Source organism: Procambarus clarkii, chromosome 82 (genome assembly GCF_040958095.1).
Source record: "Procambarus clarkii isolate CNS0578487 chromosome 82, FALCON_Pclarkii_2.0, whole genome shotgun sequence".
Taxonomy (NCBI): domain Eukaryota; kingdom Metazoa; phylum Arthropoda; class Malacostraca; order Decapoda; family Cambaridae; genus Procambarus; species Procambarus clarkii.
Genome location: NC_091231.1, coordinates 11,336,801 through 11,352,318, shown reverse-complemented (window position 1 = coordinate 11,352,318; position 15,518 = coordinate 11,336,801). Strand labels below are relative to the sequence as shown.

Sequence of the window (15,518 nt, the reverse complement as noted above, 5' to 3'; positions counted from 1 at the left end):
GCTGAACAACAGCTGTAGCTAACTAAAACTGTAGCTGAACAACAGATAGTCATTTTACAGACGACCAGGAGGAATACAATGGTTTATCATGTTTGTACAGTGCAGATAACAGGGGGCAGCACAGGTTCAGTAATTAATGTTCAATAACAGCAAAACATCGGTTGAGATCTAGGATGTAAGGATGTTGTTGTTTTAGACTCAGCTTCCCGGAACAAAAGTTCCGAGTAGCACGGGCTATGGTGAGCCCGTAGTGGACTTACCTGGCCCAGGAGCGGGGCTGTAAGGGACGATCTTGAGATGATTTCGGGGCTTAGCGTCCCCGCGGCTCGGTCCTCGACCAGGCCTCCAGGTTACATTGAGTGTATCAAGTAGGTCTTAGTTTCTCTTTTAAACTGGTTGAGAGAAGGACTGTCTGTGATGTGATTAGGAAGGTCATTGAACATTTTGGGACCCTTGATTTCTATAGCATTTCTGGTTTGGTTAAGACGCACTCTTGGAATATCAGACATTTGTTTTAGTGAGGTGCCCAAGGGTTCTGTTACAGCCCTCTAGGAAGCGTTAAGGTCAGGATTAGCATTGCGGTTCAGTGTTTTATATATATATATATATATATATATATATATATATATATATATATATATATATATATATATATATATATATATATATATATATAATTTGAATATACTTAATTATTATATTAACATAAAGTGGTAAGAAATTATATTGACTCGGTTGTACTTGTAAATTAAAAAGTACTAGGTGAGTAAATAACATCAGCTGGATTGTACCTGAATGAGGTTCTGGGAGTTCTTCTACTCCCCAAGCCCGGCCCGAGAGCTTGGTCCAACGGGGATAATGTATGGAACAGAAAGTCTATAACAGCCGCGTTACGTACTGTTCACTAATGTTGTTGTTGTTGTTGTTAAAGATTCGCTACCTGGAACAAAAAGTTCCAAGTAGCACGGGCTATGGTGAGCCCGTTCACTAAGTACCGTCCGTCGTTTTCCACCAGCGGTGCCCCCTGGGCAGGTACCAAAGCGGTCAGCCAGTGAGCCTGCCCAACCAGCCAGCCAGCCAGCCAGCCAGGCAGCCAGCCAGGCAGCCAGCCAGCCAACGACGGTGAATTAACGCGACGCACAAAACTTATAATGAAAACATAGCTACGTGCCTTCCCTCTCCCCCCTCCAGCCTCTTGCCATCCCGGGTCTCCTAGCCTCATACATCTACAATAGTTATATCGGCATATTCTTGCATATAATTATGAGGCTGGCCTACTTTGCTGGCTTGGGAGATGGGCTTATGAAATAGGCTTATGTGATGGGTTAATGATGCAGGCTTACGAATCTTGGATGGGCTTACGAATATCTCTTAAGAGACGGGTTTACGAATCTCTCTTACGAGGCGGGCTTACGAATCTTAGGAGGAGGGCTTACGTAGGAGGCGGGTTTACAAATCTTTCTTACGAAACGGGCTCAAGACACATCGGGGGTGAGAATACTGCAACGTAAAATAATTTACTTTTGGATATTTTTAATGTGTCTCAATTTCTGACATTTTTAATGTGTCTCAATTTCTGACATTTTTAATGTGTCTCAATTTCTGACATTTTTAATGTGTCTCAATTTCTGACATTTTTAATGTGTCTCAATTTCTGACATTTTTAATGTGTCTCAATTTTTTGCAGTGAATTTTTACTGTATCTATTTTGAAAGATCCTTCTGGCGTGCATATTGATGCACATATTGATCACACGTTTATGACATGCATGTATAAAGCCGCTAACATTCTTTCATACATGCAAATTATTGATATTAAGTATCATTTAAACGTCCACTAATAGGAGTTTGAAATGTTACATATTGAAGTCGTCATGGAAGCCACTAGAGTGACCCTCAGGTCAATTCAGGTGAATATGTTCTTGTACCCATCTGTAACTACAACCCTGTGATGATTCCGGATTGAATGTCCCCCGCGGCCCGGTCTCTGACCAGGCCTCCTCCTGGTTGGCGGTCTGGTCAACCAGCTAGGCTGTTAGACGCCTCTGCTCGTAGCCTGACTTGTAGATCACAGCACTAAACCACTACCGTAGTCTTAAACATGCCACGATTGATAGGTCTTAAAAGCCTAACAAATAATTCGAACGTCAGATGGGGCATAAAGAGCTAGGCTTTAGTTCAACCGTGATAGCTAAACACCAAACCACTTCTGACTTACCTTTCGTACCATAGCGATAGAAAAGAGATCTCGGACCATATGAAAGTCATGTTGGTGTGAACCCTGAGCTTCTCTATCATATTCTGAAGGATCTTGCTGGTCTGGTGGAAGTAATATTCCTCGTAGGTCTTCAGCCATCCCGGGTCGTTGTGGGAGTGAGGCATTAAGAACACCTGTGGACAGAGAAAAAAAGAAATAGAAAGTGGAATTTTTAACGAGAAGCTTTTATAAGAAATAGGTTCGAATTGCACAGCATAGAAGCTAAAGCTGCACAATACCTGTGAAATATAAAGCTGCACAAGTTATGAATTATAAAGCTGCACAATAGTTATGAAATGTAAAGCTGCACAAAATCTGTGAAATATAAAGCTGTACAATAGTTATGAATTATAAAGCTGCACAATAGTTATGAAATGTAAAGCTGCACAATATCTGTGAACTATAAAGCTATACAATAGCTATGAACTATAAAGCTGTACACGAAATATTTAGCGATATTGACAATCTATTTTAGCGCAGAGAGCAGTTTCTGAGAGATAAATCCTGAGGCATGTAAACAACGACATGTAAACACTACTGCCAACAATATTTTATTCATAAAATATACAAAGGTATATGTTACAGTGATTCCTTATTAGGTACAGTAATTGTAGATTACACAAAGTCGCTAATTATGCCCGAAATGCGGTACATAATTAGTAGAATTAAAAAAATATATTCAAATCCTGTGTCCGCTAAGTACGTATCTCTTTAATCTAATCTTTTTGTGTTTTATAAAGAAAATATTATCTTTATGAGAGGGCCTCGTGGTACAGGTGGCTTTGTTCACGACTCACACTCGGGATCCCGGGTTCGATTACTAGGTGGGACAGAAATGGTTGGTCACCCTTCCACCTAATGCCTCTGTTCACTTAGCGGCAAATAGGTACCTGCATGGGTGTCAGGTAACTCTTATGGGGTTGCTTCCTGGGGAGGGTCAGTAATTCGACCTTGGGGTGGATCTTGATACAAGCCTAAAATATATATATACACAGGCATCCTGTCCCCCCCGACTGTATGAATTATTACTAATATTATTGTTAGTCAATGCTATTTAAATGGATTCCAGCTGTAGGGAAAAAGAAACTTGTATTTAGGTTTATCAAAAGTATACTTGCTGATTGGTCAATTAAGCTGTTGTGGTGGGCTTAATAACCCCTCCAAAGATTGGCACACCTAAAGTCCAATTCAAAACAAAAACCCAAAAATTGATTAAAAAAAAAATTGGTACGTTATTGGTGGGTAAACTTGAAGGAAAAGGTTTACTGGGTTCAAAGCCTCGCTTTCCCGCCAAATTTATCGCTGGAGACCGCGCGCGGCCGTCCCGAGGCTACTAGGGCGGAAGCCCTTATTTTTAAGTCCTATAACTTCCTTTATTTAAAGGTCGTAAACTGCTTTCCCTCCTTGTTTACAACCCAATGTAAATTCCAGTTTTTTTTTTTACAGAGGGGCTGCAGGTTCCAGTCACCTCCTGGTAGTCCCCTTGTGATAATTTTAATGTCTCCATGAATTCTTATCTGTATTTCCAACTGCTAAATGTTTGGGAGTGTGACACAGTGTGAGGGGAGTGTTAAGGGAAAGCAGGAGCTGAGAGGCAAATTCAAATCAATATACAACCAGCCGGAGTGTCTTAGAGACACTTAATCTAATGTATATCGTATCCGCTGCTCTCTACTCACCTAGATGTGCTTGCAGGGGTCAAGCTAGGCTCCTGTAGCCTCGCTTTCCAAACGGTCTTAGATTAATGCAATGATTCATTTCTCGCGGTTTTATCATATTTACATTTAAAATTGTGAATCGAATTAGCTTCAACGACCTCTACGTCTAACCAATTCCTTTTATTGACAGTTCTAACGCTGAAAAAAAGTTGTTTCTAACTTCTCTGTGACTCATTTGCGTCTCCAGTTTCCATCCATGGCCACTCGTTCTGCTGTTCTTAGCTCTGAACAACGCTGCATTTGTCTACTTTGTCAATTTGCCTTAGAATTGTCTTTGTTATTTGTGTATTTGTATACACGAAGATACACCGGGTTGAGAAAGTACTTATATTGGGGTTTGAGTGTAGTGTTATCGCAAAGCCACTACCGCGCATAGCGTTTCGAACACGTCCTTAAGCTAAAGGTCCAGCGGTAAGGTCCAGTTCTCTCAGTCATTCCTCATAGCTCAATCCCCTCGGTTCCAAAACTTGTCTCGTTGCATATTTTTGGACCTTTTCTAGTTTTTTCCTTGTCCTTTTTCGGGTAAGGGTTCCATGCTGGAACAGTTACAGTTAAGGATTTACGCTCAGTAAATCCTCCCCCGGCCAGGATACGAACCCAGGTCAAACGGCTCGTGAAACGCTAGGCGAATGTGCTACCACTTCGCCACGGAAAACTCTCCGCTCTGATGTCTGCTTTTGCTGTAAACCTTTGCTTCCTTCCTGGAAGCCTATAAAGCAGAAGAGTCTCCAGTTTATAGAAGCCAATCAGATATAGGGCATGGAATTGGGAACCAGCTTGGCCAGGATTATAGCAGTGGAAGCCTCTTCCTGCAGCATACAATTGTGAGTCTATTAGGCCTGCAGCATGGCACTAGAAGCCTATTAAGAGCATGGCGTTGGGACCCTATTAGAGCCGGAGTATAACATTGGGACCCCTATTAGAGCTGGAGCATAACGTTAGGACCCTATTAGAGCCCAAATATAAAGCTGGAACCATATTAGAGCTGGAACTTGACGGCGGGAGCCAAATAGAGCGAGAACCTAGGCAGACAGGAGGGGGCAGAGCCTTGCTCGAGGTAATCGGTTTTATTTGAGTCACCCCTCTACCAGCCGCTTTCCTTTGTTCCTCGTTTTCTATATTTAAATCCTGTTGATCTACGACCAAAGAAAACGTGTCATCGTTTTTTGTTATATATCAAATCTAGCCGGATTTATTTTTATTTTATTTATTTTAAATATATATATTCAAGCGTCCTTACATTCTTGTAAAGCGATTAGCACGCATAGCGTTTCGGGCAGGTCCTTAATCCTAATTTTCCTCGGAATACGACCCGCCAAATCGTTTAACAATCAGGTACCCATTCACTGCTGGGTGGACAGAGGCTACAGGATTGGTGCCCAGTCAATCCTCCCCGGCCAGGATACGAACCCAGGCCAAATCCCTTGCAAAGCGCCGGCCGGGGGGTTTACCAGTGCGCCACGGGGACTGCTATCTAATAAATCAGGCTGATATCTGATCATTCAGACCGGTAGCTGATCAATCAGACTGATCCTGATCAATCAGGCTATTTTCTCTTGAAGTGGACATCTTCAAGAGAAAACTATATAGTTTCCTCTAAGGAGTGCCGGACCAACCGGGCTGTGGTGGATATGTGGGCCTGCGGGCCGCTCCAAGCAACAGCCTAGTGGACCAAGCTCTCACAAGTCAAGCCTGGCCTCAGGCCGGGCTTGTGGAGAAAAACAACTCCCAGAACCCCATCCAGGTACAATCCAGGTACGGTCTGGTCAATCCGGCTTGGTCAGAGACCGGGCCGCGGGACACTGTGATCCCTGGACCCTTAGCACAAGCTGGCTTTTATATCCTACCCTTACACTGTACATTGAAATCTCAACTTGAATACTGGCACTGTATCATTGCCAGTATGACACTGTCAGTGCCAGTATGACACTGTCAGTGCCAGTATGACACTGTCAGTGCCAGTATGACATTGTGTCAGTGCCAGTATGACACTGTCAGTGCCAGTATGACATTGTGTCAGTGCCAGTATGACACTGTGTCAGTGCCAGTATGACACTGTCAGTGCCAGTATGACACTGTCAGTGCCAGTATGACACTGTCAGTGCCAGTATGACACTGTCAGTGCCAGTATGACACTGTCAGTGCCAGTATGACACTGTCAGTGCCAGTATGACACTGTCAGTGCCAGTATGACATTGTGTCAGTGCCAGTATGACACTGTCAGTGCCAGTATGACACTGTCAGTGCCAGTATGACATTGTGTCAGTGCCAGTATGACACTGTCAGTGCCAGTATGACACTGTCAGTGCCAGTATGACACTGTCAGTGCCAGTATGACACTGTCAGTGCCAGTATGACACTGTCAGTGCCAGTATGACACTGTCAGTGCCAGTATGACACTGTCAGTGCCAGTATGACACTGTCAGTGCCAGTATGACACTGTCAGTGCCAGTATGACACTGTCAGTGCCAGTATGACACTATCAGTGCCAGTATGACACTGTCAGTGCCAGTATGACACTATCAGTGCCAGTATGACACTGTCAGTGCCAGTATGACACTGTCAGTGCCAGTATGACACTGTCAGTGCCAGTATGACACTGTCAGTGCCAGTATGACATTGTGTCAGTGCCAGTATGACACTGTCAGTGCCAGTATGACATTGTGTCAGTGCCAGTATGACACTGTGTCAGTGCCAGTATGACACTGTCAGTGCCAGTATGACACTGTCAGTGCCAGTATAACACTGTCAGTGCCAGTATGACACTGTCAGTGCCAGTATGACACTGTCAGTGCCAGTATGACACTGTCAGTGCCAGTATGACACTGTCAGTGCCAGTATGACACTGTCAGTGCCAGTATGACACTATCAGTGCCAGTATGACACTGTCAGTGCCAGTATGACACTGTCAGTGCCAGTATGACACTGTCAGTGCCAGTATGACACTGTCAGTGCCAGTATGACACTGTGTCAGTGCCATCTCGTATTGTTGTTGCTCTTGCAAAAGGCTTCCGCCTGCCACCTCCCAAGAAGAAAACAAAAGCAGATTCTAATTACAAAGTTTCGTAAAGATATAAAAATCTTGGATTTCCTTCGTCCAAGAAACTTACGTTAAAAATATCATGGTAAGGCGACAGTTTCTGGTTCGTCGTGACGTCGCGGATTATTACCGTTAAAGGGAAGAAATGTCTTTATGTGTGCACAATAAAATCGCAACAATATGCTGTATCAGTGATAAAACATTGATGCAATACTTTGGGATCGAACCCCCGGCGTTCCAAGACTCCGGCCCTGACATACGTCTTTATTCATCGCCTTACCCTCACTCCTTCCTCATATCCCATCTGGTCTTCCTACCCCTAACAAGGGTTATATAGTTATACAGCCTGAGCTCTTTCTCCTTCTATTGCAGCTCTTAGTCTGTCTCATATCCCTTTTATTTATATATAAAAAACCGAAAAAGTAAGATTAATAATTCTAACACGAATTTTCTCAATATTTCTTATGTTTCTTTTCACTGTCGATGGTAATTGAAAAATCAATTATCCAAAATTCATTTTTATTTCTAGTCTGACGCGACACTTGGACGCGTTTCGTAATAACTTATTACATTTTCAAAGACTACCCCTATGGACATCACCTTTTTCGGTCATATTTAATAATATATGTTTACAAGAAAGACTGCTCTCTCTCTCTCTCTCTCTCTCTCTCTATCTCTCTCTCTCTCTCTCTCTCTCTCTCTCTCTCTCTCTCTCTCTCTCTATATATATATATATATATATATATATATATATATATATATATATATATATATATATATATATATATATATATATATATGAGTTCTTACATGCTTGTACAGCCACTAGCACGCATAGCGTTTCGAGCAGGTCCTTAATCCTAATTTTCCCCGGAATACGGCCCGCCAAATCGTTTAATAACCAGGTACCCATTCACTGCTGGGTGAACAGAAGCTGCAGTTAGGGATTGGCGCCCAGTCAATCCTCCCCGGGAAGGCTACGAACCCAGCCCAAAGCACTGGCGAAGCGCAAGGCGAGTGCTTTGTCCACTGGGCCACGGGGACTGCCCGTGCTGACAGATGCACAGGTTTCGTAAGTGTTTTTGTAATTGATTGATGACTGTTGAACTCAGGACGGTCGAAACCCCTATCTTCATTTCACTGCTCGGTTGGGTTACCTGTTTTAGCCACGCTGTTGTGGCTTGTACTCTGCATATTCCCGGCTGACACCACCTTAATAAATTAGACACAGTTTAGGGTGTTGCTTAAAATACTGACAATCTAAATACTAATGCCACCTTCAAGATGTTGACTTGAGATCCTAATACGCTCAGAAACCTATATACCAATCAATTGAAGGTCGAGAGGCGAGACCCAAGAGCCGAAGGTCATCCCACTAGTTGAATACAACTAGGAAAAAAAACATGACAAGCCAATTTCACGCTAGACACGCATACAAATTGTCCGAATGTGACCTACTCTAATGCATAGAGATGTAAGAAGCTATGAAAGCTTCCCTAATACATGATACCCTCCAGGAGAGTATTGAGGAGGACATAGCACAAGACCTTCACCCGAACACACCAACAAGACCTTCACCCGAACACACCAACAAGACCACAGATAAAGCAAAAAGAATAGCAAGTATATAATCTCCCGGAGTGAGGTAGCCTGAAAGATCTCTTCTACACCTGGGTGCTCTCACTTGTCTCACGGACCACTGAAGACACCACCACCTGCACATCTTAATGGTAGAGAGAGAGAGAGAGAGAGAGAGAGAGAGAGAGAGAGAGAGAGAGAGAGAGAGAGAGAGAGAGAGAGAGAGAGAGAGAGAGAGAGAGAGAGAGAGAGAGAGAGAGAGAGAGAGAGAGAGAGAGAGAGAGAGAGAGAGAGAGAGAGAGAGAGAGAGAGAGAGAGAGAGAGAGAGAGAGAGAGAGAGAGAGAGAGAGAGAGAGAGAGAGAGAGAGAGAGAGAGAGAGAGAGAGAGAGAGAGAGAGAGAGAGAGAGAGAGAGAGAGAGAGAGAGAGAGAGAGAGAGAGAGAGAGAGAGAGAGAGAGAGAGAGAGAGAGAGAGAGAGAGAGAGAGAGAGAGAGAGAGAGAGAGAGAGAGAGAGAGAGAGAGAGAGAGAGAGAGAGAGAGAGAGAGAGAGAGAGAGAGAGAGAGAGAGAGAGAGAGAGAGAGAGAGAGAGAGAGAGAGAGAGAGAGAGAGAGAGAGAGAGAGAGAGAGAGAGAGAGAGAGAGAGAGAGAGAGAGAGAGAGAGAGAGAGAGAGAGAGAGAGAGAGAGAGAGAGAGAGAGAGAGAGAGAGACACACACACACACACACACACACACACACACACACACACACACAGACAGACAGACAGACAGACAGACAGTCAGTCAACAGGTGTAGGGTCAGGGGGGGTACCCAGCCGTAGTCAACATGTCCTCTCACCTAATACCTCACAAATTTAACGTAATCGACTAAACCGTTAAAAATGCGACGCATTTCACTTTTTTTTTTTTTAACAGAGTAGAAAATTCCTCGCTGAGTTTCCCAGGGAGTACCTGATGGGCAGAACACAATGGGCGTGGATTTAGAGCGTGGATTTTAGTTGATATATCTACCTATACCTACTTACCTGTTTGTGCTTCCGGGAATCATTGTTCCTGTGGCCCGGTCTCTGATTAGGTTTCCTGGTTGGTGGTTTGGCCAACCAGGCTGTTAGATACCGCTGTTTTATAAACCAATCCACAAGGGCCGTGACGAGGATTCGAACCTGCGTCCGGGAGCATCCCAGACATGTTTTATAAGTTTACATCCAGGGAAAAACCTGAGTAAATACTGGCTTGAAAACAAGGCTGTGGATTTATCGAACAAATTACCGGGTAACAATAGATTGTTTCAAGCGTAGGTCAGACATATATATGAATGGGTTTGGGTGGATATAAATATGGCGTCATACTGCCAACAGGACTTCTGCAGTTTCCTGTATTCTAATGTTCCTACGACTTGTTGGGGCCCCTGAAGGCTCGAACGTGGCACCATTACACCTGAACCAGTGCACCCTTCCCTGGCCACAGTGAAGGGTGCCACAGAGAAGGGTGCCACAGAGAAGGGTGCCACAGTGAAGGGTGCACTGTTTGCAGATAACGCAAAGCTGATAGAAAATGCTCATATCAGGAATACCTATTCATACCCACCCTCCTCCTATCCCATTACCCTCTCCCCTATTCTCCTCCTGCCCTTCCTCCCTCTTCCCTATCCTCCTCTGCCCCTAAGCACCTGTGCCACAACCTCCCCTCTTGCCCTAGGCACAGTGCCAGGTCTAATGACCACGTATTTAACCTTAATTACCTCCAGGTAAGCGTGTCAAACAATTTGTACCCCCCACTAATTACTCTTCAGGGGTGGAGCTGTGTGTGTCTGGGGGGGGGGGGTAATTGTGGGGTCAGTCGTCTTGGGGTCACGGCATACTGCCTGGGGTCAGAGGTAACGGCATACTGCCTGGGGTCAGGGGTCACGGCATACTGCCTGGGGTCAGGGGTTACGGCATACTGCCTGGGGTCAGGGGTCACGGCATACTGCCTGGGGTCAGGGGTCACGGCATACTGCCTGGGGTCAGGGGTCACGGCATACTGCCTGGGGTCAGGGGTCACGGCATACTGCCTGGGGTCAGGGGTCACGGCATACTGCCTGGGGTCAGGGGTCACGGCATACTGCCTGGGGTCAGGGGTCACGGCATACTGCCTGGGGTCAGGGGTCACGGCATACTGCCTGGGGTCAGGGGTCACGGCATACTGCCTGGGGTCAGGGGTCACGCCATACTGCCTGGGGTCAGGGGTCACGGCATACTGCCTGGGGTCAGGGGTCACGGCATACTGCCTGGGGTCAGGGGTTACGGCATACTGCCTGGGGTCAGGGGTCACGGCATACTGCCTGGGGTCAGGGGTCACGGCATACTGCCTGGGGTCAGGGGTCACGGCATACTGCCTGGGGTCAGGGGTCACGGCATACTGCCTGGGGTCAGGGGTCACGGCATACTGCCTGGGGTCAGGGGTCACGGCATACTGCCTGGGGTCAGGGGTCACGGCATACTGCCTGGGGTCAGGGGTCACGGCATACTGCCTGGGGTCAGGGGTCACGGCATACTGCCTGGGGTCAGGGGTCACGGCATACTGCCTGGGGTCAGGGGGGTAAACTACCCCTAAATCCTGGCCTCGTCCCACGGGCGGTGATTCAATGAAACCGTCGCATACAAAACGTCCATATTACGGCGTATTAACTTGTACTAAAACGTCGCCTTTTTAACGTAATTGACCAATCCGTTAAAAAATGCGACATATTAGTTCAAATTAAAGCGTCGAAGTATTGACGTTTTCTAAGCATCGGTCCTTGATAGGTTAGGTTAGGGTGCTTGGATTTCCTACGTTTCTGATAAGGCGAAAAGGGATGAATGAGAAACATCCTTACGGTATCCCTCCGAGTTTACCTCTTGAGGTAAACCGGTAAACCAGGGCAACTAAAGAGTTTAAAACCCAAAGTGATGTGGCAACACTGTAATGAGCAGCCGTTAAGCCTAAAATGACTGGCTATTGTTGCTTCTTTCTTCTTGCTTTACTGTAGAGCACGCTGGAGTATACATGGGTTTACCGTGCGGGGTGTAGAGCACGTTGGGGTGTACATGAGTTTACCGTGTGGGGTGTAGAGCATGTTGGGGTGTACATGAGTTTACCGTGTGGGGTGTAGAGCATGTTGGGGTGTACATGAGTTTACCGTGTGGGGTGTAGAGCACGTTGGGGTGTACATGAGTTTACCGTGTGGGGTGTAGAGCACGTTGGGGTGTACATGAGTTTACCGTGCGGGGTGTAGAGCACGTTGGGGTGTACATGAGTTTACCGTATGGGGTGTAGAGCATGTTGGGGTGTACATGAGTTTACCGTGTGGGGTGTAGAGCACGTTGGGGTGTACATGAGTTTTCCGTGTGGGGTGTAGAGCATGTTGGGGTGTACATGAGTTTACCGTGTGGGGTGTAGAGCACGTTGGGGTGTACATGTGTTTACCGTGTGGGGTGTAGAGCATGTTGGGGTGTACATGTGTTTACCGTGTGGGGTGTAGAGCACGCTGGGGTGTACGTGGGTTTACCGTGTGGAATGTAGAGCACGTTGGGGTGTACATGTGTTTACCGTGTGGGGTGTAGAGCACGCTGGGGTGTATATGGGTTCACCTATTCCACATGTCGGCCTATTCCGCAACTCGGCCTATTCCGCAACTCGGCCTATTCTGCAACTCGGCCTATTCTGCAACTCGGCCTATTCTGCAACTCGGCCTATTCTGCAACTCGGCCTAGTCTGCCAGTGGGCCTAGTGTGGTAGGCCAGCCACAAGTAACCCGCCGCCCAGGCACCCTAAAAGCCCTCGCCTCACAGCCTAAAAACAATTGAGCAACGCGCGTCGATATCGGCGGATAGAGGGGGGGATTGGAGTGCTTTAAAAGAGATGAGGTCGCGGGCTAGATTGAGCTCGGATCCTCTTCCTCCTCCTCCTGCGATGGTGTGGGGGGGGGGGTGATGGATGAATATGTCCAGGGGGGAGGGGATAGGAGGAGGGGGGTAGGAGGGGGGGGGGAGGGGATGGTAAACACCTGAGACAGGCAGATGACTAGTAAACACCTGAAAAACACATGCACATCCTCTGCAATATGACAATGGATAGCATGTATAACCCAAAGTTCAAACTTTGTACAAAGTGTATTAGTGGCCATTTAGTATGAAAGAGTGAACGGTATATGTGTGTGTGTGTGTATGATGTATAGACTGTCAGTCTGGGACCCATTCTGTGAGCGGCAGTTGAGTAATTACGGGCCCACGCGCACACACCTAATGGCTCCAGGAACTGAACAGTTTTTTTTGTATTTAATTGAGTTACCCCTGGAGACGGACAAATGTAAACACCCTGTCCTCCCACTTGTTTAAGATTCGCTGCTTGGAACAAAAAATTCCAAGCAGCACGGGCTATGGTGAGCCCGTAGTCCGTCTTCTCACTTAATACAATAGGCCAAGTTAGCATACCGGTAGGGCTCTTGCTCCTGGGCTCAGCAGCTGCGGCCGGCTTTTATCACAGAACATTCTATTTGCCACTCCGTAAAATATGCAACTGTTGTGCCTGACCACAGTGGAAGCCTCACCCAGGGGGTACTACTAGAACCCCGGGCCCAGCATAATAAATCCAGCAGTCTGCCATAATCCCTGCATCAGGAGAGCTGTCCAACCATAAATCCAGCTATTAACTAAATCTCTCAATCCGGAAACTAGTTCACTCGTAAATCCTCACGTCTTGTTTAATCTGTTCATGCTGAAGCCTCGCCATTTGCCTTGACTGTGCTTGTGGAGGGTGGGGATGGGTGGTGGATAGTGTGGGATGGGTGGGGATGGGTGGTGGATAGTGTGGGATGGGTGGGGATGGGTGGTGGATAGTGTGGGATGGGTAGTAGATAGTGTGGGATGGGTAGTAGTGTGGGATGGGTAGTGGGGATGGGTGGTGGATAGTGTGGGATGGGTAGTGGATAGTGTGGGATGGGTAGTGGATAGTGTGGGATGGGTAGTGGATAGTGTGGGATGGGTAGTGGATAGTGTGGGATGGGTGGGGATGGGTAGTGGATAGTGTGGGATGGGGGACAAGCGATGGGGAATGGGTAATGGGGGATGGGGAATGGTGGTACTTAGCTCTTAGTACTCACTCACCTATTTGTGCTTGCAGGGGGGTTGAGCTGTGGCTCTTTAGTCCCGCCTCTCAACTGTCAATCAACTGGTGTACAGATTCCTGAGTCTACTGGGCTCTATCATATCTACATCACTGCCTAATGCATTCCGTCTGTTAACTACTCTGACACTGAAAAAATCTTTCTAACGTCCCTGTGGCTCATTTGGGTACTCAGTCTCCACCTGTGTCCCCTTATTTGCGTACGTTGGTGGGTGGGGACCCCCAAGACTGTGGGGGGGCCCCCAAGACGGTGGTGGGGCCCCCAAGACGGTGGTGGGGGCCCCCAAGACGGTGGTGGGGCCCCCAAGACGGTGGTGGGGGCCCCCAAGACGGTGGTGGGGGTGATTTAGCCGGTGTTGGAGGTTCTGAAACAAATGATGCTGGTAAATCCACCACCGTCTCTGAGCTTAGGAAGGTGCAGATTACACTGCTCAGTGTCTCACGGAGTTTAGCTTCAATTTGTCCGGACATTGTGTTGTGCGTTCTTCCCTCCTTGTGTCTGACCTTTACTTACGAAACCTGTGCATCTTTCATTAATCACGATTGCTTTGTTTACATTTATTAAACAGTTTACGAGCATGGAAACTTCACAACCCAGGGTTATTATTGTTGTAAACAATCTCGTAGTTCTTCGGAGCCCATCAACTGTTTAATAAATGTAAACAAAGTCGCCTTGGTTGAGGCAAGATGAACAGGTTTCGTACGTGGTTTTATTGTTAACAAGGTTCTGATGCTTACCTCATACTCCTTCACATAATTGTATTCACCCCTGTTACCTAGCAGTAAAATAGGTACTTGGGTGTTAGTCAGCTGTCACGAGCTGCTTCCTGGGGGTGGAGGCCTGGTCGAGGACCGGGCCGCGGGGACACTAAAGCCCCGAAATCATCTCAAGATAACCTCAAGATAACCTAACCTAGTTGTGCTTGCGGGCGTTGAGCTCTGCTCTTCCGGCCCGCCTCTCAACTGTCAATCAACAGGTGTGTGTGTGTGTGTGTACTCACCTAGTTGTACTCACCTAGTTGTGTCTGCAGGATCGAGCATTGACTCTTGGATCCCGCCTTTCGAGCATCGGTTGTTTACAGCAATGACTCTTGTCCCATTTCCCTATCATACCTGGTTTTAAAATTATGAATAGTATTTGCTTCCATAACCTGTTCCTGAAGTGCATTCCATTTCCTCACTACTCTCACGCTAAAAGAAAACTTCCTAACATCTCTGTGACTCATCTGAGTTTCAAGCTTCCATCCATGTCCTCTCGTTCTGTTACTATTCCGTGTGAACATTTCGTCTATGTCCACTCTGTCAATCCCTCTGAGTATCTTATACGTTCCTATCATGTCCCCCCTCTCCCTTCTTCTTTCTAGTGTCGTAAGGCACAGTTCCCTCAGGCGCTCTTCATACCCCATCCCTCGTAGCTCTGGGACGAGTCTCGTTGCAAACCTCTGAACCTTTTCCAGTTTCATTATATGCTTCTTCAGATGGGGACTCCATGATGAGGCGGCATACTCTAAGACTGGCCTTACGTAGGCAGTGTAAAGCGCCCTAAATGCCTCCTTACTTAGGTTTCTGAATGATGTTCTAACTTTTGCCAGTGTAGAGTACGCTGCTGTCGTTATCCTATTAATATGTGCCTCAGGAGATAGATTAGGTGTTACGTCCACCCCCAGGTCTCTTTCACGCGTCGTTACAGGTAGGCTGTTCCCCTTCATTGTGTACTGTCCCTTTGGTCTCCTATCTCCTAGTCCCATTTCCATAACTTTACATTTGCTCGTGTTGAATTCT

General features: G+C 46.6%; 1 protein-coding gene across 1 annotated transcript in view; it reads right to left on the bottom strand.

The window, feature by feature from the left end:
* Positions 1-15,518, bottom strand: part of alpha-Man-IIb (alpha-Mannosidase class II b) — a 302,261-nt gene that overhangs the window by 17,032 nt on the left and 269,711 nt on the right. Inside the window, exon 2 of the mRNA XM_069316104.1 lies at positions 2,218-2,390. Coding sequence (XP_069172205.1) covers positions 2,218-2,390 — 173 coding nt within the window. The remainder of the gene's footprint in view (positions 1-2,217; positions 2,391-15,518) is intronic.